This window comes from Cervus elaphus, chromosome 2, assembly GCF_910594005.1.
Source record: "Cervus elaphus chromosome 2, mCerEla1.1, whole genome shotgun sequence".
Classification (NCBI taxonomy): domain Eukaryota; kingdom Metazoa; phylum Chordata; class Mammalia; order Artiodactyla; family Cervidae; genus Cervus; species Cervus elaphus.
The window spans coordinates 6,932,435-6,959,741 of NC_057816.1; the positions used below are offsets into that span (position 1 = coordinate 6,932,435).

Genomic DNA, 27,307 nt, shown 5'->3' on the forward strand with positions numbered 1-27,307 from the left:
GTGTCCTACTCTTTCGCGACTCCAAGGACTGCCCAGGCACGAATACTGGAGTGGGTCGCTATTTCCTTCTCCAGGAGTTCTTCCCGATCCAGGGGTTGAACTCGGCATCTCCTGTATTGGAGGGTGGATTCTTTACCGCTGAGCCACCAGAGACCCCTATAGAGCCCTGTGGAGCTCCTACATTCAGGATACAGGTCAAAGTACTGGGGCTCCCCGCAAAAGAGCACAGAATAACCAGGAGGATATGAGGGTGAAGGTTGCCGGGATAGGCGCAACTAGCCAGAGGCCTTGGCTCTGGATGCCCTCCTGCAAACCCGGCCGGCATGAGGGTGGGGTGGGCTGGGCTGGACTGGGCTGGGAACAGGATCCCGATTCCCCCTTCCGTTGGGAGGAGGGGCTACCCAACCGCGTCGGCCTCAGCCTCTTTCTTCGCGGCTCCTGCCCCGACTCGCTCTGTCCCGGAAGTGGTCCTCTTCTGGCTCCGGGTGCCGGGAGACGAATGTCGATGCTCCCGGAAGTGGCCCGGCAGCGGCGCGCCGGGCCCGGGCAGTGCTCGCTCCTGCTGGGGCGCTGCGGTAGCGCCCGGGTCCGGGCGTCGCCATGACCAGCGAGCTGGACATCTTCGTGGGGAACACGACCCTCATCGACGAGGACGTGTATCGCCTTTGGCTGGACGGTTATTCGGGTCTGTGAGGGGCAGACTGGGGGAGCCGGTCTGGCGGAGCGGTTGTTTTGGCTGGGAGAGGGGGTAGAACCAGGACTAGGCATCCTATAGGGCAGTGGGCAGAGGCCTGGGAGTATGAAATGCCTGGGGCTTGGGGCTGAAATCCCTGTAGAACCTCTAGGGTCGGCGGGGCGGGGCCTGATGCCAGCGCTCGCTTCCCAGTGAGCGACGCGGTGGCCCTGAGGGTGCGCTCGGGAATTCTGGAGCAGACCGGCGCCACAGCAGCGGTGCTGCAGAGCGACACTATGGACCACTACCGGACTTTCCACATGCTCGAGCGCCTGCTCCACGCGCCGCCCAAGTTGCTTCACCAGCTCATTTTCCAGATCCCGCCCTCTCGACAGGCGCTGCTCATCGAGAGGTGCTCACCTGGCGGGTGGTGGGGACGCCAACCAGTCTGTCCATGTACCCATTTTGCAGGCTGACGATGGGGCCCGGGGACGGACGGGACTTACCCAAGCCGGGAGAAAGTTGAGAGCGGAAGGGGCCAAACCCAGGTCCTGCCAGCTTTCTTCTTCCCTCTTTTTATGGGAAGTCAGTAGTGTCGTCCCCAACTCCCCACAGGTATTATGCCTTTGACGAGGCCTTCGTGCGGGAGGTGCTGGGCAAAAAGCTGTCCAAGGGCACCAAGAAAGACCTGGATGATATCAGCACCAAAACAGGCATCACCCTCAAGAGCTGCCGGAGACAGGTGGGCGCTGCACCCGTCTGCAGCCCAGCCCTTTGCACCATCCCTTGGTTTCCTGCCTCACCTCCAGCCCACTCCAACACCTCTGTGGCAGTGCCTTCATTTCCGCTCTCCTCTCTTTTAGCTCCTTCCAAGCCATCCCCTACTCTTGAGCCAGAGTGACCTCTCAGAAGCCTACATTTTTACCTTAGCTTTCTTCTGCTTACGAACTTTGAATGGCTCCCATTCTTTCCTATAGCAGCCACATTCCTTGGTCTTGACCTTCAGACCTTCCTATCATCCTGTCCCTGCCCCCCTCTCTAGACTCCCCAGCCCCTGGCTTTCTTTTGCTCATCTGCCCCTACCTGTATTATTTTTATAGGGTATTATTTTAGGACATATCTACCTCTTGAAATCTAAGGCATGGCTGGGGATTGAGGGGCGTGGTCATATACCACCTTCTCCAGAAGCCTTGCCAGTGGTGCCAGGAAGAAGTAACCCTTCTACTGGGCCTTTAGCATTTTCCTCTGTGACTCCTGTGAGCTCCCCAAGATGGCTTAGTATTTGCTCTTTTTTGAGTTCCTGGGACTTAGCCAGGAAGGTCAGTTTCGGCACAAACTAGTGAAGAACTAGAGAGCATGATGCTAAAATCGCGGTGAATTTGTTGATAAGAGTGAGTAAACATTTATCCAAGGCAAGATGGCAGAAGCTGGTGAACATTTGGGGGATTGATAAGAGATATTAATAATTAATAGGGCTTCCCAAGTGACACATTGGTAAAGAATCCACCTGCCAATGCAGGAGATAATAGTTTGTTGAAGGAATAGCAAATGCTTCATCAGTTTCCGGTGACTGGATAGGTGGGAAAGTGACTGTGGGTAAACCCAACAGTTTATTGGGTGAGCAAGCTCTGACCAGTCCTTCCTCCTCCTCTAACTGCCCTGCAGTTTGACAACTTCAAGCGCGTCTTCAAGGTGGTGGAGGAAATGCGGGGCTCCCTGGTGGATAACATCCAGCAGCACTTCCTCCTGTCTGACCGGCTGGCCAGGTGAGGGGCCAGGAGAGGGGCCAGGTGAGGAGCCAACTGTCACCCCTCCTGCACACTCCTTCCTTGTGCCCTGAGGCTGACCCTTATTTTCTGCCCCAACCCGCATGACCTGCTTACTGTACGGGGGCAATGGTTATCCCTCTCTTGGGTTGTACTTTGGTTCAGACTGGCCTGGGTTTGAATCTCAGCCTGGCCATTCACCAGCTAGACTGTTGTGAGGTACCATGGGTAAAGCCCATGATGGCACAGTCCCTGGGGCTTAGTAAGTACTCAGGAAATGGTCGCTGTTACCCTGTGGTCTCCCACTGTGTCCCTTAGGAGATCCGGGCTTAAACCTTCTCTTTGCCCAGAGGAGGAGGCCCAGAGAGACATGACTTGAAACACATCACACAGTGAGTTAGGGTAGAGAGAGGCCAGAACACGGCGGTCCCGCCAATGTTGTGGTTGGGAACTGCTTGCTAAGAAGCAGTTTCAAGCCCTGATGGATGCCCCCCCTCCTCACCCCGCAGGGACTATGCAGCCATCGTCTTCTTTGCCAACAATCGCTTTGAGACAGGGAAGAAAAAACTGCAGTATCTGAGCTTTGGGGACTTTGCCTTCTGTGCTGAGCTCATGATCCAGAACTGGACCCTCGGAGCCGTCGGTGAGGCCCCCACTGACCCAGGTGCAGGCCCCCGTTCCCAGCAGCCTTTCTTCTTCAGGGCCCCTGCCCAGCTGCTTCTGCTCATGGCCCAGCGCCCCCACACATAGCTTGTCTGCAAACAAGGGACCCACAGCGTCTCTCTGGCTTGGGGCCAGTCCCTCCAGCTCTCTCACACCCAGCATGCTCTTTTGTCTTGTGGGGTGCCATGAGGTGGTGGGGGGAAGGCTCAGGTTATCACAGGAGGTATTTTTTATCTCCCACCTCCATTCCTTTCATGGGCCTCACTCAGACTCCCAGGTGGATGATATGGACATGGACTTAGACAAGGAGTTTCTCCAGGACTTGAAGGAGCTCAAGGTGCTTGTGGCTGACAAGGACCTTCTAGACCTGCACAAGAGGTGACCCGAGGGGTCTGTGGGGCAGGGCCTGAAGTGGGCGCCCAGGCGGCGCGGGCCTTGACCCTGTCCTCCTTCAGCCTGGTGTGCACTGCCCTCCGGGGGAAGCTTGGTGTCTTTTCGGAGATGGAAGCCAACTTCAAGGTCTGTGGCCCAGTCCAGCCTCTGTAACTGGGGCATCTTCAGCCGCCAGAGCCCTGTCCCCCCAGCAGCTCTGCTATTGGCCTCAGGCGGTGCTGCTGTTCCCTCTGCCTGCCCCTGGGGGGAGCCAGCTCTTAAACGCTGGGGAATTACTTGATTGAGGGAGGTGGATAGATGTGGTCTCAGCCCCCAGCCTCTCTAGGGCAGAAGGCAGAACTCCCAGGCTCCCTGCCCCACAGAACCTGTCCCGGGGGCTGGTGAATGTGGCCGCCAAGCTGACCCACAATAAGGATGTCAGAGACCTGTTTGTAGACCTCGTGGAGAAGGTGAGTTGTCCTGCCGGCTGCCCTCTGACTCCATCCTGGCCTGTCCCTTGGCTGTGCCAGTGCTGGATGTTACCTTGGACCCACAGTTCGTGGAACCCTGCCGCTCCGACCACTGGCCATTGAATGATGTGCGGCTCTTCCTGAATCAGTATTCGGCTTCAGTCCACTCCCTGGATGGCTTCCGGTGAGAGACCTCAGGCCTCCTTATCCTGCTGGCCTCCTGCTGGGGCCCAGCCCTCCTGCAGACTCTGAGTTCCCTGTTCTTTGGCCCTGGGGTTGGAAGTCACTCTGTTGACCAGAGTCTCAGCTCCATTGCTGAGAAACTGACCTGATCTCGACAAGTTCCTTTCTCTCTGTGTGCCTCAGTTCCTTCAGACATAAGCTGGGGGTGACAGCAGCAAGGCTTAGAGGAATCCTGTGAGGATTAAACAAGCGAAGGTGTAGAGAGCACGTGGAGCAGGGTCATGGGGATCCAGTCAACATCAGCCAACCCATTACTGTTATCATTGCAGGCACCAGGCGCTCTGGGACCGCTACATGGGCACCCTCCGTGGCTGCCTCCTGCGCCTCTATCATGACTGAGGCCCCTCCCCCCACCCTGGCCACACTGACAATAAAGTTGCCATGACTTTGGAGGAGGCTGTGAGTGGGTACACACATGGGTCCGCGCATGGAAGTATGTGCCCGTTGCACACGTACGTCTCTTTTTGAGTGTCATGGTGTACGAGGATGTATGTGTCTGTTGACCCCACAGGGACAAGGACATGTCGGAGAACGGTATCTACTTGCTCCCCATCCATTTCCCCACCCCAGCCGTGTCCACTCCAAAGACAGGGGTCTTGTCTTGCTTTATTCAATCCCCAGCAAGAATACTGGGAGACTGCAAAAACCTTGGGGCGGGTGGCAGGGGGAGGTAACTGGCACAGCAAGAGAGAGCCAAAGGGCAGCCAGGCGGCCTCAGGGAGGGCAGGAGACTTGTTGCTGCTTATTAGGTTTGTCCACTCTGGCAGTGACCGGGAACTTGGTGATGCCGCAGGTGTTACTCCCTCGATGCAGCCGGAAATAGCCCTAAGAAGTTAGGGCCCATCAGCGCCAGACAGTGGGAAGAGGTCTGTCCGCCCTGTCTGCCCCCAGCAGATCACACTCACCTTCTCACCCCAGTGAGTCCCCCAGGAGTTCTGCAGGGTCCAGTATGCCATGGAGCGGCGAGGGCGAGAGTAGGATCCGAACGAGGCCACCTTCCCCTGCCTCCCCTCTACCGACTTGGTTTTACCAAAGCCCACCAGCAGGACACAATGATCCACTTGTGTGGGGTCACAGGTGGTAGGTGTGGCCTTGATCACACCCTTCTGGTAATGCTGCAGGGGCAGAGAGGCCGAGTCTGGGGCCACCTCCCCTATATGCGCCACCCCCCCCCCCCCGCCCCATTCCCTACCTTATCTCACCTGCAGTAGTGCCATATTGATGGTCACGGTGATGGGGCCTTGGGTGGCCAAGTGCCTGGCAATGCCTGGGGGTGGAAGGTACCATCTAGCCTTGCCTCTCCTTCGACCCCTGCTCTTGGCTCATAGGCATCTCTCTCTCTCTATTTCTTCCTCTTTCCTGCCCTCTACCCCCCGCCCCCAGAGATCCCTCCGTCTCTGTCTATAGCTCCATCTGTCCTAGTCTGTCTGTCTCCCCGCTGTGCCCGCCCGTGTCCCCATCCTGCCCGCACTCTGCTCGCAGGCCTGCAGTATTATGAAATCCTGGATCCAGGCCACCTTCTTGTGCTTCTCAGCCAGGCATCTGTGAGTTTTGCCACTCCCATCGAATGGATAGTCCTTCTCACTGGCCAGGCCTCCTAGAGATAAGCGAGGCCCGGGAGGAAGCTCAGTTCAGCTCGGGAACAGTACCCACCCCGTCCTTCCCCCACCACGACTGCCCAGAGCAGCCAGCTACTCACTATTGTTGAGGACAGTGAGGAACGCATCCCAGACGAAGCCACCCTTGCAGCCGTTCCCACAGCGGTCACAGTCGATCAGCTCTGGTGCCAGAAGGGACAGTGTGTGTGCCCAGGCCTCAGGCACCCCCGCCTCCCTCAGCCCCCAGCCCCAGCCCCCAGCCATACGCTGCACGGAGACCTCCACAGATTGATTGAACTTGATGGCCCATAGGGCCTCGATGTTGCCCGCTGCCGCGATGGCCCAGCAACAGTTGCAGTGTTGCTAATGGTGAAAGGATGGTAGCGGTGGGGGTGGGGAAGGACTGCAGGCCCCCGTCTCCCCACGTGCACCCCTCCTCCCCCCCGCCCCCGCCCAGGGCTGGATTGGGCCAGGCTGCTGGGCTTGGTGTGGAGGCAGATACCTGGTTCCTGACGGGTGAGAAGGTGCCAGCCTTGCGCCAGTCACAGGTTGAGGGCACTGAGTGCCCCCACTCTTCAGACCCCACCTTTCTGCTCACGCCGAGGGCCTCTCCAGCCACCCGGTTTCCGTAAAGCTGGACAAACTCCTCCTCTGGGGACACATGGGGCCATGAAGTTCACTGTTTTGAACCCCACCCCCACCCCCACCCCATCCTGCCTCCCACCCCAGCCATCCACATCCAGAGCCATTTGAGTCTCTGTAATGCCCCGGGAGGCAGAAAGATAAGGACCCTGAGGCCTAGAAGGAGGCCAGGTTCCTGGCTGGGGTGCACAGCCCTGCACCTGTTGTCTCTGTGATCTGGGCTGCCGCCCAGGCCTCCACAGAGTTCCTGCCCTGATCTCGGATTCAGGGCAAACCCCCAAGCCTGTGGTCCCCAGGAGTCCCTCTGGGGAACAGAAGCCAAGTCAGCCTGGTATCTGCTGGGAGAGATCCTGCTTCCCTGCCTGCCACCCAGGGCCGGGAGTCCAGTACCTGTGAGGTCACTGAATTGAGTCACCCCAAACTCGGCTGTGCCCAGGTCCTCCTCCTGCAGCCGCTGAGCGTTGGCCAGGTTTTGGGCAAAGATGTCCAGGCGGCGGGCATGCTCTAGACCGAAAGGAGGTTGTCCTAGGCTGGCTCACAAGCCCCCAGGGACAGGAAGCAGCCACCAGTTTGGCTTCCCACCCACATTCTCCCAGGTAAGCACTGGCTCCTTTCCTATGGTCCTTGCAGACCCCGCTACAGACACATGGACCAAGGAAGTGGCTCCCCAGTCCCCCTAGAGTTGGGGTTTCGTTGAAGGCAGGAAGAGAGTATCTGCCCACCTGGGGAAGAAGCCAAGTGAAAGGTTGAAGGCTAGTGACAAGAGAAAGGTGGGTGGTCAGAGACCGACTTCCTGCCAGGTCATATCTATCTCTACTTCACACCTCTGGCCGCAAGTCTGTGGCTGGAACATGGCTGGGGAGGGTTGGGGTACAAGTCCCTGGCACAGGAAGTCAGGCTGAAAGGTGCCAATAGACCTCCCCCATGGGAGATGAGATCCAGAGGGCAGAAACAGGGTTGGCAACGCATGGGGGTGGAGAGGGAATCCACAAAATGGGTAACCCTTGGTGCTTGCTGGATGACTAGCAGTCTCCTGCTGCTGTAGTCACAGGAAAGTGGCTCTGGAACGTGAAGATCCTCTCGGACCAGTCAAGCCCCCAACAGCCACCACCTCCTTCCAGGTTCATAGCCAAGGAGGATCCTGTCCCCGCCTCTGCATTTGGGAAACCAGGGAGTACACTCCCAGCCCCGCGTCACTGTCCTGAGTGGCTTTGGTCAAATGCATTCCCCACCCTGAGCCTGAATTTCCTTGTCTGTTAAATGAGAGCAGGGGTTAGACTGGAGATGCACGTGCCCCGGGATACCTGCTGGATTTGGGTAACTCCGGTTGTACTGCATCTGAAACAATCTGAAGACCTCTTTCAGCTCCAGTGGCTGGGGACCTGGGTCCTGGGTGGCGGTGCAGGGCAGGGGGGGTGTAAAAAGAAAGAGTAGTGGGGAGGGGGTGAGGTGAGGAGTCATGGCCGGGACCACACCTCAGCTCCCACCCAAGCTGGGACTGGACTAGGGAAGCAGCCGGTTCACCCGCTTTTCTCCCTGTGTGGGCCTGAGCACATGGATCATCCCTTCAGTCTCAGTCGCTCCCTCTGAGAAGTAGGAACAAAGCCCTGTTTCTGCCAGGGTGAGCCCCAGGCATGGGGAGAAAGTTGGGGACACTTACCTGGCCCCTGAGGGAGCCCTTGATGCCTTGAGCCAAGCCTGCCACCAGCAGGGCCAGAAGGCAGGAGAGATGGACAGTTGGTGCCATGATGCGGCAGACTAGAGTGTCTGGGGCAGGAAACTGCAGACCAAGGTGGAGGGGCTGAGAGGGTGGAGCTGGAGAAACCACAAAAGGGAAACCAGGTCAGGAGGGGGAGGAGGACCCCCACACACACATACACAAGAGGGCTTCAGGCTTTTGTCCCTGCATGGCCCCTGCCTGCCAGTACCCCACTCCACCTCTTGTCTTTATTCAGCAGAGGCTCTCTGCCAACCCTGTCCTGGGCAATCCTAAGGATGTGGAGATGGATCTGGCCTTAAGAGGACGGGAGGAGACAGATGCTAAGTGGGCACATGCTAATATAGGGCCATTGGTGCCTGGAGGGAGAAACAGGGCTATGGGAGCCACAGGCCCTAATAATGGGGGGGGGGGGTGTGAATGGTGGTTAGTACCCCCCAGGAAGCATTCTTGCTCATCCTACTACAAAGCTCAGTCAGCTCAGGCGTCACCTCCAAGAAGCTCGCCTATCCTGTGGTATGACCTGCAGCCCCTTGAACCCCTGGTCTGCCTGTGTCTACTGGGCATCTGCATCCCAGCCACACCGGATGTGTCTGCCTTGCTTGTATCCTGAGCACCCAGGAAGGGGCCGCATGCAGAGCTGGCTCAGGGGATTTGCTGGCTTAGTGATTAGTCGTCTTTTTTAACTAGAAACGTTCAGGGTCCAGGGGACAGCAAGTGGCAACTACAACCTCCTCTGTTCTTCATTCTTGTCACAGTCTGGGAACGGGGAGGGGAGGAGGTATGTAAATGGGCCTCAGGGGGCAGGAAGATAGCGGGATTGGCACCTCAGACAGAGCCAGGCCAGAGGCTGAAGCCTGGGCAGGGGTGTTTACACCTGTCACTTGTGCCTTGATGTGGGTCCTTGGGTTCGGGGGCTTTCACATGGACCTTCAGTCTGGGAACCAGCATCTAAGACCACAGACAGGCGAGGAAAAAACTGGTTTTCCAGGGTTTCCATGGGGACGGGAGCAGGGGAAGGGATCCATTCATTCATGTGCTGATTATCTCATTTCTTCGATCACTGGGAATCTTCCCAAAGCCATGAGTCCCTTTTTCCGCATCCCCCCCCTCCCACACACACACGTACCATGTAGTAAGCCAAGGGTCTCCCCTGGGGAAAAAAAAAGAGAATGATGCTGACTTTATTAAAATGCAGTAGAGGACTTCCCTGGTGGTTCAGTGGATAAGAATCCAGGAAGATGCCACATGCAGAGGAAGAACTAACGCTGCGAACCTCAACTACCAAGCCTTTGCTCTAGAGCCGAGGAGCCAAAACTACTGAGCCCATGTACTACAACTACTGAAGCCCGTGCACCTAAATCCTGTGCTCTGCAACAAGAGAAGCCACTTCAATGAAAAGCCTGTATACCACAAAGGAGAGAAGCCCAGCTCACTGCAACTAGAGAAAGCCCGCACGCAGCACCAAAGACCCAGCGCAGCCATAAATAAATAAATTGAAAAAATGCAGTAGACAGACTGTCTACAGAAGGGCACCTGGCTCTATGGTTCTCCTCCCCAGTCACGTGTCCCAAGCTGGTTTTAGCCGTGTGTGATCTACGACTAAGGGCCCCCCTACCTGTCACCCCCAGAGCTGGAGGTTTATAATAACAGCTTTAGGTTCCTGCTTGCCCAGTGGTTAAGAATCTGCCTGCCAATGCAGGAGATGCAGGTTCAATTCCTGGCCTGGAAAGATCCCACAAGCTGCAGGACAACTAAGCCCATCAGCGACAACTATTGAGCCTATGCTCTAGAGCCTGGGAGTTGCAACTACTGAAGCGTGCGTACTCTAGAACCTGTGCTCTGCAACAAGAGAAGCCACTGCAGCAGGAAGCCCACTCACTGCAACTAGAGAAAGTCCTCGGGCAGCAGTGAAGACCCAGCACAGTCTAAATAAATGAATAAAATAAAGTTTTATGGAGGTATAATTCACATGCCATAAAATTCATCCTTTTAAAGTGTTTAGATAATTCAGTGATTTTTCATGTATTTGCATAACTGTGCAACCATCACCACTGTCTAATTTCAGAGCATTTTCATTACTCCAAAAGAAATCCCATACCCGTCAGAAGTCATTCTCACATTCTCCTGTCCCCTGGCAAACACTAGTTCGTTTTTCAGATTTGCCTATTCTGGTTGTGTCATATAAATGGAATATGTGGCCTTTTGTGTCTGGCTTCTTTCAAGTAGTGTCATTTTCAAGATTCATCCATGTTGTAGCACATATCAGTACTTCATTCCTTTTTATGACCGAATAATAATCTGTCATTATATTGCCACCCTGCTTACTTAACTTATGTGCAGTGTACACCATGAGAAATGCTGGGCTGGAGGAAGCACAAGCTGGAATCGAGATTGCCGGGAGAAATATCAATAACCTCAGATATGCAAAGGACACCACCCTTATGGCAGAAAGTGAAGAAGAACTAAAGAGCCTCTTGATGAAAGTGAAAGAGCAGAGTGAAAAGGTTGGCTTAAAGCTCAACATTCAGAAAACTAAGATCATGGCATCTGGTCCCATCACTTCATGGCAAATAGATGGGGAAACAGTGGAAATAGTGGCTGACTTTATTTTTCTGGGCTCCAAAATCACTGCGGATGGTGATTGCAGCCATCAAATTAAAAGACGCTTACTCCTTGGAAGGAAAGTCATGACCAACCTAGACAGCATATTAAAAAGCAGAGACATTACTTTGCCAACAAAGGTCCATCTACTCAAGGCTATGGTTTTTCCAGTAGTCACCTATGGATGTGAGAGTTGGACTATAAAGAAAGCTGAGCGTCGAAAAACTGATGCTTTTGAACTGTGGTGTTGGAGAAGATGCTTGAGAGTCCCTTGGACTGCAAGGAGATCCAACCAGTCCATCCTAAAGGAGATCAGTCCTGGGTGTTCACTGTAGGGACTGATGTTGAAGCCAAAACTCCAATACTTTGGCCACCTGATGCCAAGAGCTGACTCATCGGAAAAGACCCTGATGCTGGGAAAGATTGAGGGCAGGAGGAGAAGGGGATGACAGAGGATGAGATGGTTGGATGGCATCACCGACACAACGGACATGGGTTTGGGTGGACTCCGGGAGTTGGTGATGGACAGGGAGGCCTGGGGTGCTGCGGTCCAAAGGGTCACAAAGAGTCGGACACGGCTGAGCGACTGAACTGAACTGAACTGAATATTCTATCATATCATTTTTTGTTTCTCCTTTTATCAATAGATGAATATTCCTTTGGTTCTATATTTTCAACGCTTATGAATAGTGTTACTGTGAACACTGTGTACAGATTTGTGTGTGTGTATGGACACATGTTTTCAATACCCCTGCCTATGTACACCTGGGAGTGAAATTGCTGGGTCATGTGCTAACATTTTTGAGGACCTGCCAGACTGTTTTCCACAGCAGCCGCGCATCTTACATTCCCACTCATAGTGTGAGGGTTCCAATTTCTCCATATCCTCTCCAGCACTTGTTACTGTCTTTTGGGTTTTAAAGACTTATTATTTTTAGCCTCCTCTCCCCCACCCCTGGCGGGTGGTGGTGCTGGGAAGAATTTGGAGGTGGGAGGGTGCTCTGCAGTTCACAGTGAATCCTGAAGGCTCATCCTAGGACCCACCGGCACGTCCTCCCCTACTCACCGGGCAGGGCTGTTAATGGGGACGAGTGTGAGGATAAACAGGGGTGGGAAAGGGAACCGAGAACTCGGCATTTCCCGCACGCCGCCTGCCTCCAGCAGGGAGATCCCTGGACACGCAGCCCTTTCCCGTCTGGCCCCGCCCTGAGACGTGGGCAGGGCAAGACCCCGCCCCTTCCTGGGAGCCAGCTCCGCCCAAACCCCGCCCCTTAAGGCTCTCCCGCTGCTTCGGGAGTAGGCACAAACCCGGGGACTGGGGGCGGGGTGTGTGGGTAGTGGGGGACGCTGGCAGGAGGATGGCCAGGAAGGCGAGGGCACCGGACCCTGACCCTGGCGTCCAGCACGCCCGAGTTCAGCCCTGCCCGCCTTCTCAGGGGCTTCCATTCATTCTCGGCCAAATGTGAATTGCCGCCCCCGCCTCAATCTGATGTAGTCTCGCGGACTGAGGACTCGGAGGAGGCAGTTCTGGAGTGAAGGGGCCGCCTGGCTGACGACAACCCTGGGGATGGAGGGGAGAAGGGACCGAGATGGACCCGGGAGCATCTTTTCTTAGGGCGAGGGTCTGGGAACCCTGGACGAAGTTTTGGTATTTCCAGAGTGACTGTCCAGGTGTCCAGAATCACATTCCGGAGGGTGCAGAGTAAGAATCCGGAAGTCCCAGGGTTATTTGGTGGGGTCCAGGTGCCCAGGGTGACATTCTGGGAGGCGCAGAGTCTGGGGCCCCCGGCATTGAGGTGTGGGTGCCCAAGAATTCCTGGGGCACAAATTAGGTAGGGTCTAGGTGCGCAGGATGACATTTTGGGGTGCGCACAGTGAAAGCCTGCGGACTCCTAAGTGAGCCGGGGGCCTGGCATCAGGGCCAGTGCCCCCAGGATCGAGCGCTGGGGGACCCTGGCCAGGCGCCGGGAGGCGGCTCCGGGCGGCGCCGCGGGGGACCGGGTGGGGGCCTGCGGCCGGCCGGGGGCGGAGAAGCGGGGGGTCGGGGTCCCTCCCCCTGGCGCGGGCTCAGGAATCCGCTGAGGGGCGGGCGGAGGCGCCGGGGTGGGCCGCGCCGCGGCGGGCGGGCGGGCGGGCGGGGGGCGCTTCCTGGGGCCGCGCGTCCAGGGAGCTGCGCCGTCCGCCTGTCCGTCTGCCGCAGGCACTGCCGAAGCCAGCCGAGCCGCCGGAGCCGCGGGCCGCGGGGCCGTCGCGGGCCCAAGTGAGTGGCCGTCCATGGCGGGAGGGCGCGAGCCAGAAGTCTAGGCCGAGTCGGCGTCAGCAAGGAGCCGAGAGGCCCGCGCTCCCCGGCCGGAGCCACAGAGGGACCGGGCGGGGGCGGGGCGGCCCCAGGCGAGTGGGCCCTGAACCCCGGCCCGCGCGAGGAGTGGGCCCTCGGCCCAGGGAGGCTCCGGGGCCCCAAGCACGGTCCCGGGCGGGAGGCGGCAGGGGCTGGGGCTCGAAGTCCTGGCACAGGGTTTGGGGGTTGCTGTGGCAGAGGTGCCCTGACCCCTGCCCACCACCTCCCAGCCCCAGGATGCTCCCCTTCGCCTCCTGCCTCCCCGGGTCTCTACTGCTCTGGGCGCTGCTGCTGTTGCTCTTGGGAGCAGCGTCTCCCCAGGATTCCGAGGAGCCCGACAGCTACACGGTGGGGACAGTGGGGCCGCTGGCCTGGGCTGGGCTGGGCAGGGACACTGATGCCAGGATCCTGGGGTGGCTGCTGCTGGGGAAGATTGTGCCCTCCCTTGGTTGGTGGAGCTGCTGGGGCCATTGTCTGGAGCAGGCCGGGAGGGTGGCCGGGCTTGGGCCTTGGTCTCGGCCTGGTCAGTTAGAGAGGACCAGGGGTGACCACTGGCCACCTCTGGTCCCCCTTGTAGGAATGCACAGATGGCTATGAGTGGGACCCTGACAGCCAGCACTGCAGGGGTAAGTATGCTTGGGGGCCGACCTGCCCCCGAGAAACGGAAAGGGGATCACAAAGCCCAGCTCCTAGAGAGGCTGCAGGAGCCCTGTGGCTGCCCCCTGCCCTGCTCTGCCTGGCCGTATGTCGCCTGCTATGGTTCTCAGGGGGCCAGCTTGGCTCGGGATAGAAAAGCCATCCAGGCCCCTGCCCCTCAGAGAAACATGGGGCACCCTTCCCCCCAGCCACCCCCTAGAGTCCAGAGACCAACAGGGCGCTGCCCACAGGACTGGTTCCTGGACACCTCGTCTAATCACTCTGCTATCTCGCCCTGCACCATCATGGCCCTGGGCGAGCAGTGCGGGGTGGGGGCGCGGTCAGGAGGCCTGCACATCACTCTTAGGCTGAGTCAGGGCCGAAGCTTCAGGGGGGGATAGAGACCCTCCTGTGGGCAAGAGAATGGGGGTGACCGTGGGAACAGCTGCCCCACGAGGGGCAGGGAACAGCCCTGGCAGCCCCCAGGAAGGAGTCCTGGGCAGGCAGCCTTAGCTTTTGGAGTAGAGAGGGAAGGCTTTGGCGGATCACACAGCTTAGAGCAGGCTGAGCTGGACTCCTGCCTCCCCTGCCCTCCACGGCCCACCCTTGGAGACTGGCTGTGCCCAGCAGGCCCCTCTCCGCAGATGTCAATGAGTGCCTGACCATTCCTGAGGCCTGCAAGGGGGAAATGAAATGTATCAACCATTACGGGGGCTACTTGTGCCTGCCCCGCTCGGCTGCTGTCATCAATGACCTACATGGAGAGGGGCCCCCACCGCCCGTGCCCCCTGCTGAGCACCCCCACCCCTGCCTCCCGGGCTATGAGCCCGACGAGCAAGAGAGCTGCGTGGGTGAGTAGGCTGCCAATCTTCCTAACAGGTGTCTAGCACTGCCTTTTAAAAACTCATGCCGTGTGTTCCTCCCTTGCTCCAAAGCTTCCTCAGGGCACTGGGATAACATCCAGACCCTTGCCCAGGTCCTTACCTGCCACAGGTGGTCCCAGTTCCTCTGCCCATCCCTCTGCTCAGCCCCCTGTGGAACCCCCACCTCAACTGCTGCAGATGCCCTACAAGAGCTCTGCCCTCAGCCTCTGCTCTGGCCCTTTTGGGTCTGGACCCCACCCCTGGGAGGCACAGACCTTGGAGGAAGGGTCTGGAATCAGTGCCCCGGGAGTATGGGCAGGGCTTTGTCCTATGTATCCCTGACTTGGGGTCTCCCCGCTTAGGGGTGCCTTTCTCTTTAGCTCCAGGCTAGTAGACTCTTATTTGTGCTGTTGCATGATGGGCCCACGTGTTCCTGTTTTGGGGGTGTCAGTCACCCACACACTTATGTGAGTGGTACCTGACCCGTGTCCTCCCACGTGGAGGAGTCTTGTCGTGTTGGGTGGTGCACGGGCTCCCAGGCGGGAGCTGAGTGGTGTGTCTTGCAGACGTGGACGAGTGTGCCCAGGCCCTGCACGACTGCCGCCCCAGCCAGGAGTGCCATAACCTGCCTGGCTCCTACCAGTGTACCTGTCCCGACGGCTATCGCAAGATCGGGCCCGAGTGTGTGGGTAAGTCTGTGCCCGTGGCCTGGCTCTCACCCCAGCGCCTGACCCCCATTCCAACCCATCCCCAGGTTTCACCCCCGCCCCCTGCCACCTCTGCCTGCGTCACCAGACACAGAGCTGTATGCAAGTAATGTGTGAGTCCTGCCCGATCTGGCCCGGCCCAGCCCCCCAGACTCAGGCAAGACGGTGGGTGATGAGGCGGGGTCCCAGCTGGCTTGGGCGGCGCCTGACTCTGCCCTCCGCTGTCCTTCTCCTGCCTGCGTCCCAGACATAGACGAGTGTCGGTACCGCTATTGCCAGCACCGCTGCGTGAACCTGCCTGGCTCCTTTCGCTGCCAGTGTGAGCCGGGCTTCCAGCTGGGGCCCAACAACCGCTCCTGTGTGGGTGAGGCTGGGCTGGGCCAGGCTCAGGGTCCTGGGCAGAGGGGTGTGAGGCGGGGGAACTCCCTTTCGGATCAGCCCAGGTGCAGTGGGGGCTCTGGGCTGCTCCTTGGTTTTCACCCCTCCCCCGCTTTCCTGGCACCCCCAGATGTGAACGAATGTGACATGGGGGCTCCGTGTGAGCAGCGCTGCTTCAACTCCTATGGGACCTTCCTGTGTCGCTGCCACCAGGGCTATGAGCTGCACCGGGATGGCTTCTCCTGCAGTGGTGAGCGCTCCACCCCCGACACTGGTTCCCCACTGGTCTCCACTGGCTTCTGCTGGTTCCCCAGGCCCTGTGCATGCCTAGCCTCTTGCCACACAGCTCTCCATTTGATGCCTCTATGTCCCATCCACCCGGCACCCACGTGCCTCCTGTGTACCCCACCCCAGCAGGGGGCAAGGCACCCGCAGAGCTGCCCACGAGAACTCCCAGCCTGCTGTGGAAGGCACGGAGGGGAGCAGTTAGGTCCCCACTGAAGCTCAGCAGAGAGACTGAGCGAAGATGGAGGTGCCTCCGTCCCTGGGAGTCAGGCTGATATGTGTGCAAATCCTGGACCAGGGCAAGTCACTCTTCTCTCTGAGTCCATTTCTTCTTCTGTAGAATGGGTTGTCTTGAGAATTAAATGAGAAAATGACAACAGGCAGACCTTATACTGTCCAAGCAGCAACGTTTTACAAAGTGAATGAGCATTTATTGAGAACCTGCCCTGTGCAGTCTGCCAACAATCCTGTGAGATTGTTCTTGTTGTTCAGTCATTAAGTTGTGTCCAGCTCTTTGCAATCCCATGGACTGCAGCACGCCAGGCTTCTCTGTCCTTCACTGTCTCCTGGAGTTTGCTCAGACTCATGTCCATTGAGTGGGTGCATCCAACCATCTCATCCTCTGTCACCCGCTTCTCTCCTGCCTTCAATCTTTCCCAGCATCAGGGTCTTTTCCAATGAGTCGGTTCTTCGTATCAGGCGGCCAAAGTATTTATCTCACATCCTAATGAAATAAATATGAGTTTTTCCTTCCCTGCAAATTGACATTAATACCTCCCTCAAGTTTTTTGGGGGGACAATTACAAAAAATAAAATATTTCAACGAAGAGAGGTTGAGTGACTTGCGCAGGGTCATGTAGCTGGGGTGAGGTGGGGCCTGGGCTCTCTCTCTCTCTGTCAACTAGCCATGTACCCTGTTTCTGTTAAGCTTTGTACTTTGCTGCCAAGTTAAGGCCCGACTGGTACCTGGCTCAGTGCCGGGCAGCATAAAGGGCACAGAGGAGAAAACCTGGCTCTGGCCTGCGCTGCTCACAGTTGGCAGGAGGTGACTGTGTGCTTGGGCGGATCGTAGGTTGCAGGAATCAGGCAAAGTGTTGAAACCCAGAGCAGTCTGGGATGTGTCAAGGGCTCATCCGGCCTAATCCACTTACTTACTGAAAGGAAGCAGAGGTTCCTCAAACTCAGTCAGTAGGATTTAAAGCCAAACCTCCAGTTTCCCAGTCCTCTCATTTAGTATCATCTTAGTCTTGGGGCAGAGACAGGTCTGTGAGCGGGGCAGTCTTTTTTATTTCTTTTGGTAGCAATGGGTCTGTGGTGCGTGGGCTCAGTAGTTGAGCCCCGCTGGCTTACTTGCTCTGTGGCCTGTGGGTTCTTAGTTCCCCGACCAGGGATCGAACCTGCATCCCCTGCACTGAAAAGTGCATTTTAAAAAATAATTTATTTATTTTTGGTTCCACTGGGTCTTTGTTGCTTGCCAGGACTTTCTGTAGTTGCGGTGCACAGGCTTCTCATTGTGATGGCTTCTCTTGTTGCAGAGCAGAGGTTCTAGGGTGCGAGGGCACACGTGGCACATGGGCTCAGTTGCCCCGGGGCATGTGGGGTCATAGTTCCTGGACCAGGGATCGAACTTGTGCTCCCCTGCATTGGCAGGCTGATTCTTAAAGACCAGACCACCAGGGAAGTCCCCTGGGCAGTCGGTTCTTGAACCCTCTGTCCCCTGCTAAGCTGCAGGGTTTATCTCTTCTGCCTCTTCTTGTACTGAGCTTAACCTGGCACCAGGCTCTCTAGATGAGCCCGTGTGGGGCTGAGCTGGGAGGCCGGCCCCGGCCCTGTCCTCAGCCCCACCCTCCCCCAGATATCGATGAGTGCAGCTACTCCAGTTACCTCTGCCAGTACCGCTGTGTCAACGAGCCAGGCCGCTTCTCCTGCCACTGTCCACAGGGCTACCAGCTGCTGGCCACGCGCCTGTGCCAAGGTACAGGTTGCCCGGGTAGAGTGGGCAGGGTGGCGTGAGGAGCTGGTGGCTTGGTACATGGGTTCCAGCCCCTCTCCCCTGGCACAGACATTGACGAGTGTGAGTCGGGTGCACACCAGTGCTCTGAGGCCCAGACTTGTGTCAACTTCCACGGGGGCTACCGCTGTGTGGACACCAACCGCTGTGTGGAGCCTTACGTCCAGGTGTCTGACAAGTGAGTCAACTCCATGCCAGGCCATGGGAGAAACTACAACTCCCAGAGAGCTCTGTGGCTGCCTGGCACCTATTTGGACTGGCAAGTTCTGAAAGCTGATGGGAGTTGTAGTCCTTCGTGACTAAACCACACATGCTGTTCTAGCAGCAGTGGGAAGATCCTTGATTTTGGGTGGGATGGGCCAAATTTGGGGGATGCGCTAGAACCTCATTTGTGTCCCCATCTTGGGGTCTCCAGTCGCTGTCTCTGTCCGGCCTCCAACCCCCTGTGCCGGGAGCAGCCCTCATCCATCGTGCACCGCTATATGAGCATCACCTCGGAGCGGAGCGTACCGGCAGACGTGTTCCAAATCCAAGCAACCTCCGTCTACCCCGGTGCCTACAATGCCTTTCAGATCCGTGCTGGAAACTCGCAGGGAGACTTCTACATTAGGGTAAGGCTCTCCCTAACACCACCCCTCAAGTGACTTGCATAATCCCCAACTTGAGTTCCAGGAAACCTTAAGTGGAAGATTCAACTATGCCACCATACCCTGCCTCTCCTCTGAAAGTCCCCCCTAACCCCAGGGGTCAATTTCTATAGAAAGGTAGGAGTGTTATAAGTTGGTACAAACGACAGATAGTTAAATGCAATCCTAGCAAGGCGCTCGGACACTGGGGTTTGAGTCTCTGTAACGGCCTGCGTATCCGGCTTGGATTGCTTCACCCTTAGGATGAGGGACTGGCTGAAGAGGCCGGAGGTAACAGACGCAGCGGAGTGTGGGAAGGCAGGCAAGTGGAGCTGGGTCTTGGAGGGAGAGAGGCAGCAGGGGCTAGTACAGAGCCTGGGGCCTGAGACTCTAGCTCCGGGCTGGTGGAGCTGAGGGAGCGGTCCAGATGTGACTCACAGTGAGGGCCCTAAGGCTTTGTCTGGCACCAGTGCTGGCTTTTTCGTTCTGGAATTCAGTGTTTTGAAGGTGAGTCTACCTGCCCCAGTCACTAAAGGCCCCACTGTTCCCAAGAACCTCACCCCAGGCCTTGAATCATCAGCTGACCGTGGTTGACAAAAGAACTAGCTGCAAAGGGCAGGCAGAGCACCAGAAGGGTATTTCTTGGGGGCAGGGTGCAGATGTCAAGGGGGTCACAGAGCTGGATGAGGGCCTGGGGTCGCAGGCTGGCCGGGACACTCTCCACTGTGCAGCCCACTGGTTGTGGGTGCCAGACACGGGGCAGGGAGGTGATGCGGGGGTAGGGTTCGGGTGCATACATTGATGCAATCCACGTGTCCCCCCCCACCCACTGTACCCCGCAGCAAATCAACAATGTCAGCGCCATGCTGGTCCTCGCGCGGCCCGTGACAGGCCCCCGGGAGTACGTGCTGGACCTGGAGATGGTCACCATGAACTCCCTCATGAGCTACCGGGCCAGCTCTGTACTGAGACTCACCGTCTTCGTGGGGGCCTACACCTTCTGAGGGGTGGGTGGGGGGCCCTCAGGGAAGGGGAGGTTCTCTGTAGCTGAGGAGCCTGGGGCTCAGGGATGACTGTGTTCTGCTAAAAGGGAAGATGCTCTTGTGAAGGGTAGTAGAGAGAGAAAGGCAATAAAGGGAGAAAGAAGGAGTTCTGGTGGCTGAGGTGGGTGGGTCACACTGCAGTGAACCCCAGAGCGGGGAAAGGCCAGACTTACGGGAGGCGGGCCACGCCCACCTAAAGGCGGGCGTGTTTCTGCCCAGGCTGAAGGGCCCCATTGACAGGAGCTGGGAGCTGAAACCCCCAAGGCTGGGACTGGCCTACATACCATGGGCACCAGAATCACCCAAGAAGGGAGGAGGTAACGAGGCTGCAGACTCTAGGCCCCAGCCCAGAAACTTGGACTTGGCTGGTCTGCAGCGGGCCTGAAGAATCCTGCTCTAGTCAGTGCCAGGAGGCCCTGGGTTTCCATCCCAGCTTGGGCTCAAACTATCAGTGTGGAGAAATCCTAGCAGCTCTCTGAGTCTCAGTGTTCCAATCCGTAAAATGAGGCCACTGGATTGTTAGCGCTTTATAAACTTTTCTTTTCCAAGCTACAGAACTTCTCATCAAAGGAAATTTTATTTGATCAGAGAACTCTGATGACGTGAACTAGAGTCAACGTTGCAACGCCTCACTGACTCCATCTCCCTAGCAGTTTCAGTGCTCTGAAAGGGAACCAAAAGGGTCCCGAGGAGCTCAGTTTAAAAATTGGACATGACTGCTCCCCTGTTCTTACCTGGATATCTTTCAAGACCCTTGGGGCCTCCTTCTAACACATAAAAATGCAAACATTTAAGATTTTTACTGTAGCCCAAAAATTCTGGTTAAAAGACTGGTAGTCTGGGAAGACGGGGGCAGATGGGGGTCTATCCTGTGGCATAGCTCAGGTCAGGGGACCATAGCTGCAGTAGAGCTGTGACAAGGTTCTGCTCAGAACGGGCCCCAGATTCCTGTGCAAAGAGAGAGAGAGACAGGTAAGAGTCAGGTGGGTGAGGGTGACCGCAGCCCACCTACCCCCTGCAGGCTCCGTCTCCTGCCCTCACCTCTGCAGCGGCCCACACTTGATGGTGCTCAGCAGCATTTCCTGTTCCTTCGGGGTGGCACAGGCATCATAGGCGGCCAGTAAGCTGAGGGCGAGATGGGGAGTTTGATTTTCTAAGTCTTGACAACGGCTGACTGCTGGCCCACTCTGAGTGGCTTGGGCCAGAATCACAGGAGACAGGCTAGAAGGGGTCAGCCTGGGTGAGAGGAGTCAGGACCACCGCCGCCCTTCCGAACCCGGCATTCAAGGCCCTGCTCCATCTTGCTCACCCTCCTTTCATGCTGCTGCAAATGTTTTCCCAGAATGGCTGTTCTTGGCCCAGTCTTCATGGTCCACCCCCTCCTCCAGGAAGCCTTCTCTGCTACATACCTGGTCTCTCCGACCCCCCCCCCGCCCCCCCGCCATGCCCAAGATTCTGTCTGGTCTTGGGTGGCTCTGTGTTCCTCACCATCTGACCTCCATGAACTTTTCGGGTGTCAGTGGGGTCAGTCCAGCCCTCATAGCACCTGACCAGCCACGAGGCACCGGTTGAGCTGATGACCATGCCGAGGGTGGGTGCGGGGGACAGCAGAGGACGGGGTCCCGTGAGCACCTACCTGGCAGGGGTGCTGTACCGAGCCAGCAGGGCCGCCGCCTTCTCCCCGCTCACCCCGCGCACCTGCATGAGCTGCCTGGCAAACACGTCCCGCACGGACTGGGCCTGCAGTGGGGGCAGTGCCGTATCAGGAGTGGCGGAGGGCCGGAGCCTGGGAGGAGGAGGGGCTGGGCAGAGGCGATACCTTGTTCTTCATGGCTCCCGCGTTGAAGTCGCTGAAGGTGAGGAGTGAGCAGACAGGGTTTGGGGAGGGCCCGGCCTTTGATTCAGGGTCCCCAGAGGTGCCCCAGGGGCGGCTGCGGAGGGTGTGACCCTGAGGGAAGAGGGGATTGAGGCCAGGCCAGAGCTCTGGGGACACCAGCAGCCAGGCCTTGCCCCACCCCAGGCCTCAGTGGGCCAGCCTGAGACCAGGGGACTCGGTCTGCTCGCCTTCCTTGAGGGAGCACAGCACCCAAGTGAGGGGCCAGTGGTGACAGATGGCACCCGCTGGGGTCTGCTCACCCGGTAGAACCTCTGCAGGCCCCGTGTCAACAGAGCCAGGTAGGCGGCCGACTCCTTAATGTCCGCTGTGCGCTTCACAAAGAAGCCGTCGATGACCTGGGAAGGGGAGCCAAGGGAGGAGGCGGCTCCTGAGCGGAGTCACGGACCACAGGCTCCCTGCCGGCCCGGCCCGGCCCCGCCCTCCCGGCTCACCTGAGTGTTGGTGACAGCCTGCAGCAGTGTGCTCTCAGGAAGGCTGAGGTTGTGCATGGAACCATGCTCCTCCACCAGGTACACTCGGCGCCCCAGGCCACAGCGCTTCAGCCGGAACTGGGCAGGCAGACGGGGGTCGGGCAGGTCAGGCCTAGAAGCTCATACGCTAGGTGTCTGTCATGTCACCCTCAAAACCGTCACGAGACCCTGGACCCACCAGTTCGCCCGCCACCTCATCCTCCCAAGCTTCTCCACCTGCCTCACAGGGGCCTCCACACCCTGGCTCACACTGCTGCCCTCCCATGGAAAGCCCCAGCACCATCTGAGTGATGCCCATCCCTCTCAAGCCTCCCTTGGCCTACGCGTGGCTTCACCGTGGGGCCAGCCCAGCAGCCAGCACAGAAACACAGCCCCTGCGGCCCCATCCTGGAGAGGAGAGCCTTGTCAACCCCGGACTGCGGGAGCTGGACCCCCTAAGGGTCCTTAACGTGCTCCTCAGCTCTGCCCAGTGACCCTGCACACCTACTGTGTGCCCAGAGGGGCCCAAGGGAGTTTGAGTTCAGGCCACCGTAGACCAGCTAAAGAGGGGATGTGGCTTGAGTTGCGGGAGCTCTGCCTGGAGACCACCCGGAAGTGCCCCCGAGCGGGCAGGGGCAGTGAGCCCCGTGACGGACCTTCTGCTCCCGGAAGCGGCCGTCGATGATGCTGCTGCATAGGTCGTCCAGCCGCTTTCGCTCCACGATATGGTCCAGGACTAGCTCTGCAGGTCGTGCTGCCCAGAGGCCAAGAAGGGTCCCGTTAGCTCACAGCCCCTCACCCACCATGCCCTGCCTCTGACCTCCACCTGCGTGTCCACATCCCTTACCTGGGTCTCTGGGACTGGTCTCTTGGGCCACCCACACAAAGTCCCCGACATGCAGCTTCCGCACCGTGTGCGTCACGTGCAGCCGCTGCAGCTCTCGGAGCAGCTCTGGCCTGTGGCCCGCCCTGGATTTGCACGGTGGGAGGCCCGAGTCAGCGTCGGCCATTCCCCGACCCTCTCCCTCCCCAGGCCCACCTCACTCACCCCTTGGTTTCACCGACGTCCACACACAACACCACCCTGTACTCTCCAGGCCCCAGCTCCAGGAGGGGCTGCTGGACGCTCCCTTCACTGGTGCCACTACCAGGGAGAAGAGGTGGGTGTTGGCCTGAGCCAGGCCGGGGCTGCTGTTCCCCTAACCCACAGAATGCGGGGCAGCCACAGCTCAGCTGGAGCTGCTGGAAGTAGGGTGGGGTCTTGGCCTCATTTCGGGGACCCCTCCTGCTCCCCTGTTCTCCCCCTCACTCCCTCCTCCTCACAGCTCAGCTGAAGCCGCTCCTGGCACTTCAGGCTCCTCCCCAAGGGGCTCCTCCGGCCTGCTGCCCACATTCAGCAAGCTCAGGCCCTCTGAGTCAGCCAGCTTCTGGGCCAGCTCCAGACCCTCCGGGGTCAGTGAGTACCTGGCGGGTGGAGAAGAACACACATCTCCCTTCTTCACTCATGCCTGGCAGGCTCTCCTGCCGGCCCCCCAGCTAGGCTGGCCTCACCCGTCTTGGCGACCTTTTACAAACAAGTACCGGGCTCCCCAACCTCCCTCCTTCCGGCCGAGTTCTCGCCCCTCAGATCAGCTCCCCCTGGACCTGCCCAGGGCCGTTCCTCAGGCTGACAACAAGCACATCTCCGACTGCACGGCCACCCTCAGCACGGCATGCCTGCTCCCCCGCCCTGCCTCCCGCACGCCATGGAGTTTGCCCCACCTAGCTGGCTGGTGTGTCCTGAGGACCAGGTTCCTGTGAAGGAGCGAACGGAGGGCTGGCCAGGGGCGAGCACTTCCAGGGGCCACCTGTTCACAGGGAAGGAGACCCCTAGAGAGCGCCCAGGTCTACCATGTGCCCACTCCCCGTGCCGCTGCTTTCTCCCAAGGGCAGCCTCTGGAGGGCTCGGGGTCAGATCCACAGCCACTTGGCTCCTTTCTCCCCCCTGTGCTTACCCTGGAAACCTTTGGGGCACACCTCTGCAACAGCTCCCCCTTGGTTAGGAAGCCCTGGCCGCTAGGATTCTGTAACCAAGACAGAAACATAACCAACACGGTGCCCGAGCAGCAGCCCCACCGCCTGTTTCCCCAACTCCTAGCTTGGCAGGCGCTCACCAGGTGTTCCTTGTATAGCTGCAGCAGGACTGCTCGTGCTCCCGAGTGCCGAGCTGGCCAGTAGCTGCCAGGGCCGCCTGCTTTGAGCTGGGTTGGGACCTGAAAGGTACAGGGGGGCTTTGAACCCCAAACCAACCAGCTATTGTAGACAGAATCGCTGGCAGAGCTGAGGTTCAGGTCCTATCTCAGCAGGCTAAATAGCCCTGGGCAAGTCACTCAGCGGGGCTTCCCTGGTGGCTCAAATGGTAAAAGAATCCGCTTGCAATGAGGGAGACCTGGGTCGGATCCCTGGGTTGGGAAGATCCTCTCCAGGAGGGCACAGCAACCCACTCCAGTATTCTTGCCTAGAGAATCCCCATGTACAGAGGAGCCCGGCAGGATGCAGTACATGGGGTCACAAAGAGTCGGACATAACTGAACGACTAAGCACAATACAACACAAGTCACTCAGCTGTCTCTCAAGTTTTTGCAACTAGTTTGTAACTCTCTAGTTTGTCACACAGGCCACGTGACAGGATAATCTGCAAACTTGGGAAGAGACGGTGGACAGTCTCGGGGGATGGGGTTGGGGTGGGGGTGTAATCTGCCTGACCTGGCCTCAGTTCTAGCACAGGACAGAGGACGTAAGGCAAGAAGACTCAACAGCAAATTCTAGAACTTACTGGGCTTAGCCCCCTGAATGGCTTGATCATGGAACTCTCTCAACTGACTGTATTATAAATCACTATCTGTGAGGCGAAACACTATCCACACCTACAGATGAGAAAACTAAGCATCAAACAGAATAAGTCACTTGCCCGGAGCCAGGTGGGATTAGGACCCAGCACAGCGAAGTCCCCCAAGCCAGAAAAATCTTATTCCTGGAGCTCCTGCTTTCCCCTTTACTTCCCTGCTCCTTCCTCACTGGCATGGAAGGGTCCTGGACTTCAGCAGGTGGCCTTTCCCGGGCTGGGCTCTTGGTTCCGGATGGTGAACACGGGGCATGGTCCCCTGTGGGAGGAGAAGAGGGTCAAACCCGGACTCTGGAATCCAGCAGGCAGGATGCTGCCGGCTCAAGTGGTTGGTGAGAGCGGTCGGGCTCTTGAAAGAGCCACTAGCCCCAGGTCAAAGAGCAACTTGAACTGGAGTAGATAGAAGAAACCAAGGTATCCTGGGTGGGTACAAAAGCTGCACCTGGGGAAGGCTCAGGGGATTACCGAATCCTCCCAGCGCTCACCGCCTGATGCTTCATGCTGCTGCAGTCGCTGGTCCAGCATCCGGCAAAGCCCGTCTCCGAAGTGCTGGAGGATCTTAGCTTCCTTGCCGCTGCGCAGGGGCAGTGGATACCGCCGGAGGGAGCGCAGCGCCTGGCGGGGATAGTGGGTACAGGATTGGGTCAAGGTGGGCCTGGCTGTTCGTCCTGGCCTGCACCTGTTCCCCATCCGGCCCGGCCAGAACCCACCTTCTGAAACACAAATTGCGTGCGGCGCCCTCTGCTGGCTGCCTCGTCCCGCCACTCGGTCAGCCAGCGTACGAAGAGAGGGTTGGGGCAAACAGGCAGCGGGCGTTTCCGGGCCAGCCGGACGGGCGCTGCCATGAGCCGCAGGGCGGGTCCTTTGGCGCCTCACGCCGGTAGGACTGAAATGCTGCTAGTTCTGGAGAAGGGATTCGAACACCTGGTTCCGGCGGAGGAGGGCGGGACCACTCTAATCACGTGGTCCCACGCGGGGCATTAACCAGAGGACAGCCTTCTGCCGCCCTCCCCGCCCCTGTACTATTCTTAAGTGGCTGGTACCGATCGCTGTTATCTACCACCTTTCGCCCTCCCGCCGTTCCCGGACAGGACCAGCTTTTTGGACGCACCTCCTCCTTTACCAGGCCTTGACCCGCCTCTTCCTCTCACCACAGATTCGAGAGCGAGGGGTTGTCCTCTTTGTGCAGGGAAGGAGGGGGGCAATGTGGACAGCGCCCCCTGTGGCTGGGAGGTCTGGCTGGGGCGGCGCGTACCGAGGTGATTTCAGTCTCGCTATAGCGGAGGATTATGTAGAGAACCTGGCTCGTTTTCTTTTTCTCCGCACTCGCCTTACAGGTGGGGGACAAATGCATGCAGGTAGTTTTGTAGGAGGGACTTTAAGAATGGGTACAGGGAATGAGGACACAAAGGTAACTCAAGAAGAGCTGAAGAACCCTTCGAGGAAACGGTTATCTATCCTGAGCTGGGGCTCCTCCACCCTGGGCTACGGGGGAGGGCCGTGAAGCCGGGGACACGCAGGGAAGGCCTTCAAAGCTTGGAGGACAGAGAATAGGGGACAGAGAACAAGTAGAAAGGGAACAAATAGGACGTGCTAGACATCGGGGGCGCAGTCGTAAAGAATCGGCCTGCAGCGCAGAAGACCTGGGTTCGATCCCTGGGTCAGGAAGATCCCCTGGAGAAGGAAACGGCAACCCACTCCAGTATTCTTGCCTGGAGAATACTATGGACAGAGGAGCCTGGTGGGCTACAGTCCATAGGGTCGCAAGAGTCAGGACACGACTGAGCGACTACACCACCACCAGACATCCGGGGATGTGAGAGGGGCTGAAATGGGCACGTTGTTGGATTCGGGGTGGCAGCCTGGGAGTAAGAAGCTCGGACAAAGGAAAACACTTCATCGTTTTTGTGACTCGTTGGAGGTGGGGGACCCTCAGGGAGGTTAAGATGGAAACTATGCACAGGGGTCCCAGTTGAGCCCGAGTCTACTCAGCGAGTTAGAGCAGCAGTCAGGGGTTATTCCGGAAGCGGAAAGATGCAGATCGGGGACCGAACCGGAGCGGAGCGGAGCGGAGCTGAGACGCGAGCGCCGGGGCTCCAGGCCCTTCCTTTCAAGCCCCGCCCAGCCCAAATCTCTCACCCGCTATCACGCTCCACACTCCCGCCTCCCGCCCGACGCTGCCTTATAAGGAGCCTGCCGCCGGCCTTCGGGTTGGCCCCGCCTCCTCTAGTCTCTTGTCCTAATAAGGACATCTAGGGCATCCCGCAGCTAGGGGCGGGCGGGAGCGCGTCTCCAGGGTAACTGCGAAGTCTCCCTCCCCCTCCTCGTTGCTCTAGGAAACCCCGAAACTCTAAAAAGGTGGAGCCAGCCTTATCTCCGGCCGGTCTCTAGCCGGAGGCGGCGGTCGAGCTGCGGCCCCCACTGAGGCTCCTGGGAGCTCGG

The 27,307-nt window shown here is 58.2% G+C and overlaps 4 protein-coding genes across 6 annotated transcripts; 2 read left to right on the top strand and 2 right to left on the bottom strand.

Annotated features, from left to right (window-relative positions):
- Positions 1–455: 455 nt before the first annotated feature.
- LOC122709283 (FGF1 intracellular binding protein) lies at positions 456–4,577 on the top strand. Of its 2 annotated transcripts, none has more exons than XM_043926539.1 (10): positions 456–685; positions 887–1,085; positions 1,289–1,415; positions 2,339–2,439; positions 2,949–3,103; positions 3,372–3,480; positions 3,558–3,621; positions 3,858–3,944; positions 4,031–4,128; positions 4,457–4,577. In XM_043926539.1, exons 1-10 carry the CDS (start codon positions 601–603, stop codon positions 4,524–4,526), a joined length of 1,095 nt encoding a protein of 364 aa, XP_043782474.1. In that variant the 5' UTR covers positions 456–600; the 3' UTR covers positions 4,527–4,577. The 2 variants fall into 2 exon arrangements, with proteins under 2 accessions (XP_043782474.1, XP_043782482.1); XM_043926547.1 differs by having other exon boundaries at positions 2,949–3,082.
- Positions 4,578–4,775: 198 nt separating this feature from the next.
- On the bottom strand, positions 4,776–8,239 carry CTSW (cathepsin W). The gene is made up of 10 exons (XM_043926526.1): positions 8,088–8,239; positions 7,732–7,816; positions 6,818–6,931; positions 6,288–6,436; positions 6,052–6,148; positions 5,887–5,967; positions 5,659–5,784; positions 5,390–5,454; positions 5,093–5,302; positions 4,776–5,012 (listed from the first exon to the last, which is right to left on the bottom strand). The coding sequence occupies exons 1-10, from the start codon at positions 8,172–8,174 to the stop codon at positions 4,902–4,904; spliced, it is 1,125 nt and encodes a 374-aa protein (XP_043782461.1). The 5' UTR covers positions 8,175–8,239; the 3' UTR covers positions 4,776–4,901.
- A 4,588-nt stretch (positions 8,240–12,827) lies between these two features.
- Positions 12,828–19,741, top strand: EFEMP2 (EGF containing fibulin extracellular matrix protein 2). 2 transcript variants are annotated; one of them, XM_043926598.1, is made up of 11 exons: positions 12,828–13,008; positions 13,317–13,434; positions 13,664–13,712; positions 14,367–14,573; positions 15,152–15,274; positions 15,540–15,656; positions 15,801–15,920; positions 17,811–17,930; positions 18,018–18,144; positions 18,382–18,577; positions 19,435–19,741. In XM_043926598.1, exons 2-11 carry the CDS (start codon positions 13,324–13,326, stop codon positions 19,594–19,596), a joined length of 1,332 nt encoding a protein of 443 aa, XP_043782533.1. In that variant the 5' UTR covers positions 12,828–13,008; positions 13,317–13,323; the 3' UTR covers positions 19,597–19,741. The 2 variants fall into 2 exon arrangements, with proteins under 2 accessions (XP_043782533.1, XP_043782526.1); XM_043926591.1 differs by lacking the exon at positions 12,828–13,008 and adding an exon at positions 13,119–13,139.
- Positions 19,742–20,193: 452 nt separating this feature from the next.
- On the bottom strand, positions 20,194–26,964 carry MUS81 (MUS81 structure-specific endonuclease subunit). The gene is made up of 16 exons (XM_043926578.1): positions 25,576–26,964; positions 25,351–25,480; positions 25,024–25,124; positions 24,135–24,233; positions 23,976–24,044; positions 23,743–23,828; positions 23,305–23,445; positions 23,030–23,125; positions 22,829–22,950; positions 22,638–22,735; positions 21,964–22,080; positions 21,772–21,867; positions 21,455–21,583; positions 21,272–21,375; positions 20,677–20,760; positions 20,194–20,583 (listed from the first exon to the last, which is right to left on the bottom strand). The coding sequence occupies exons 1-16, from the start codon at positions 25,708–25,710 to the stop codon at positions 20,517–20,519; spliced, it is 1,674 nt and encodes a 557-aa protein (XP_043782513.1). The 5' UTR covers positions 25,711–26,964; the 3' UTR covers positions 20,194–20,516.
- Positions 26,965–27,307: the final 343 nt, after the last annotated feature.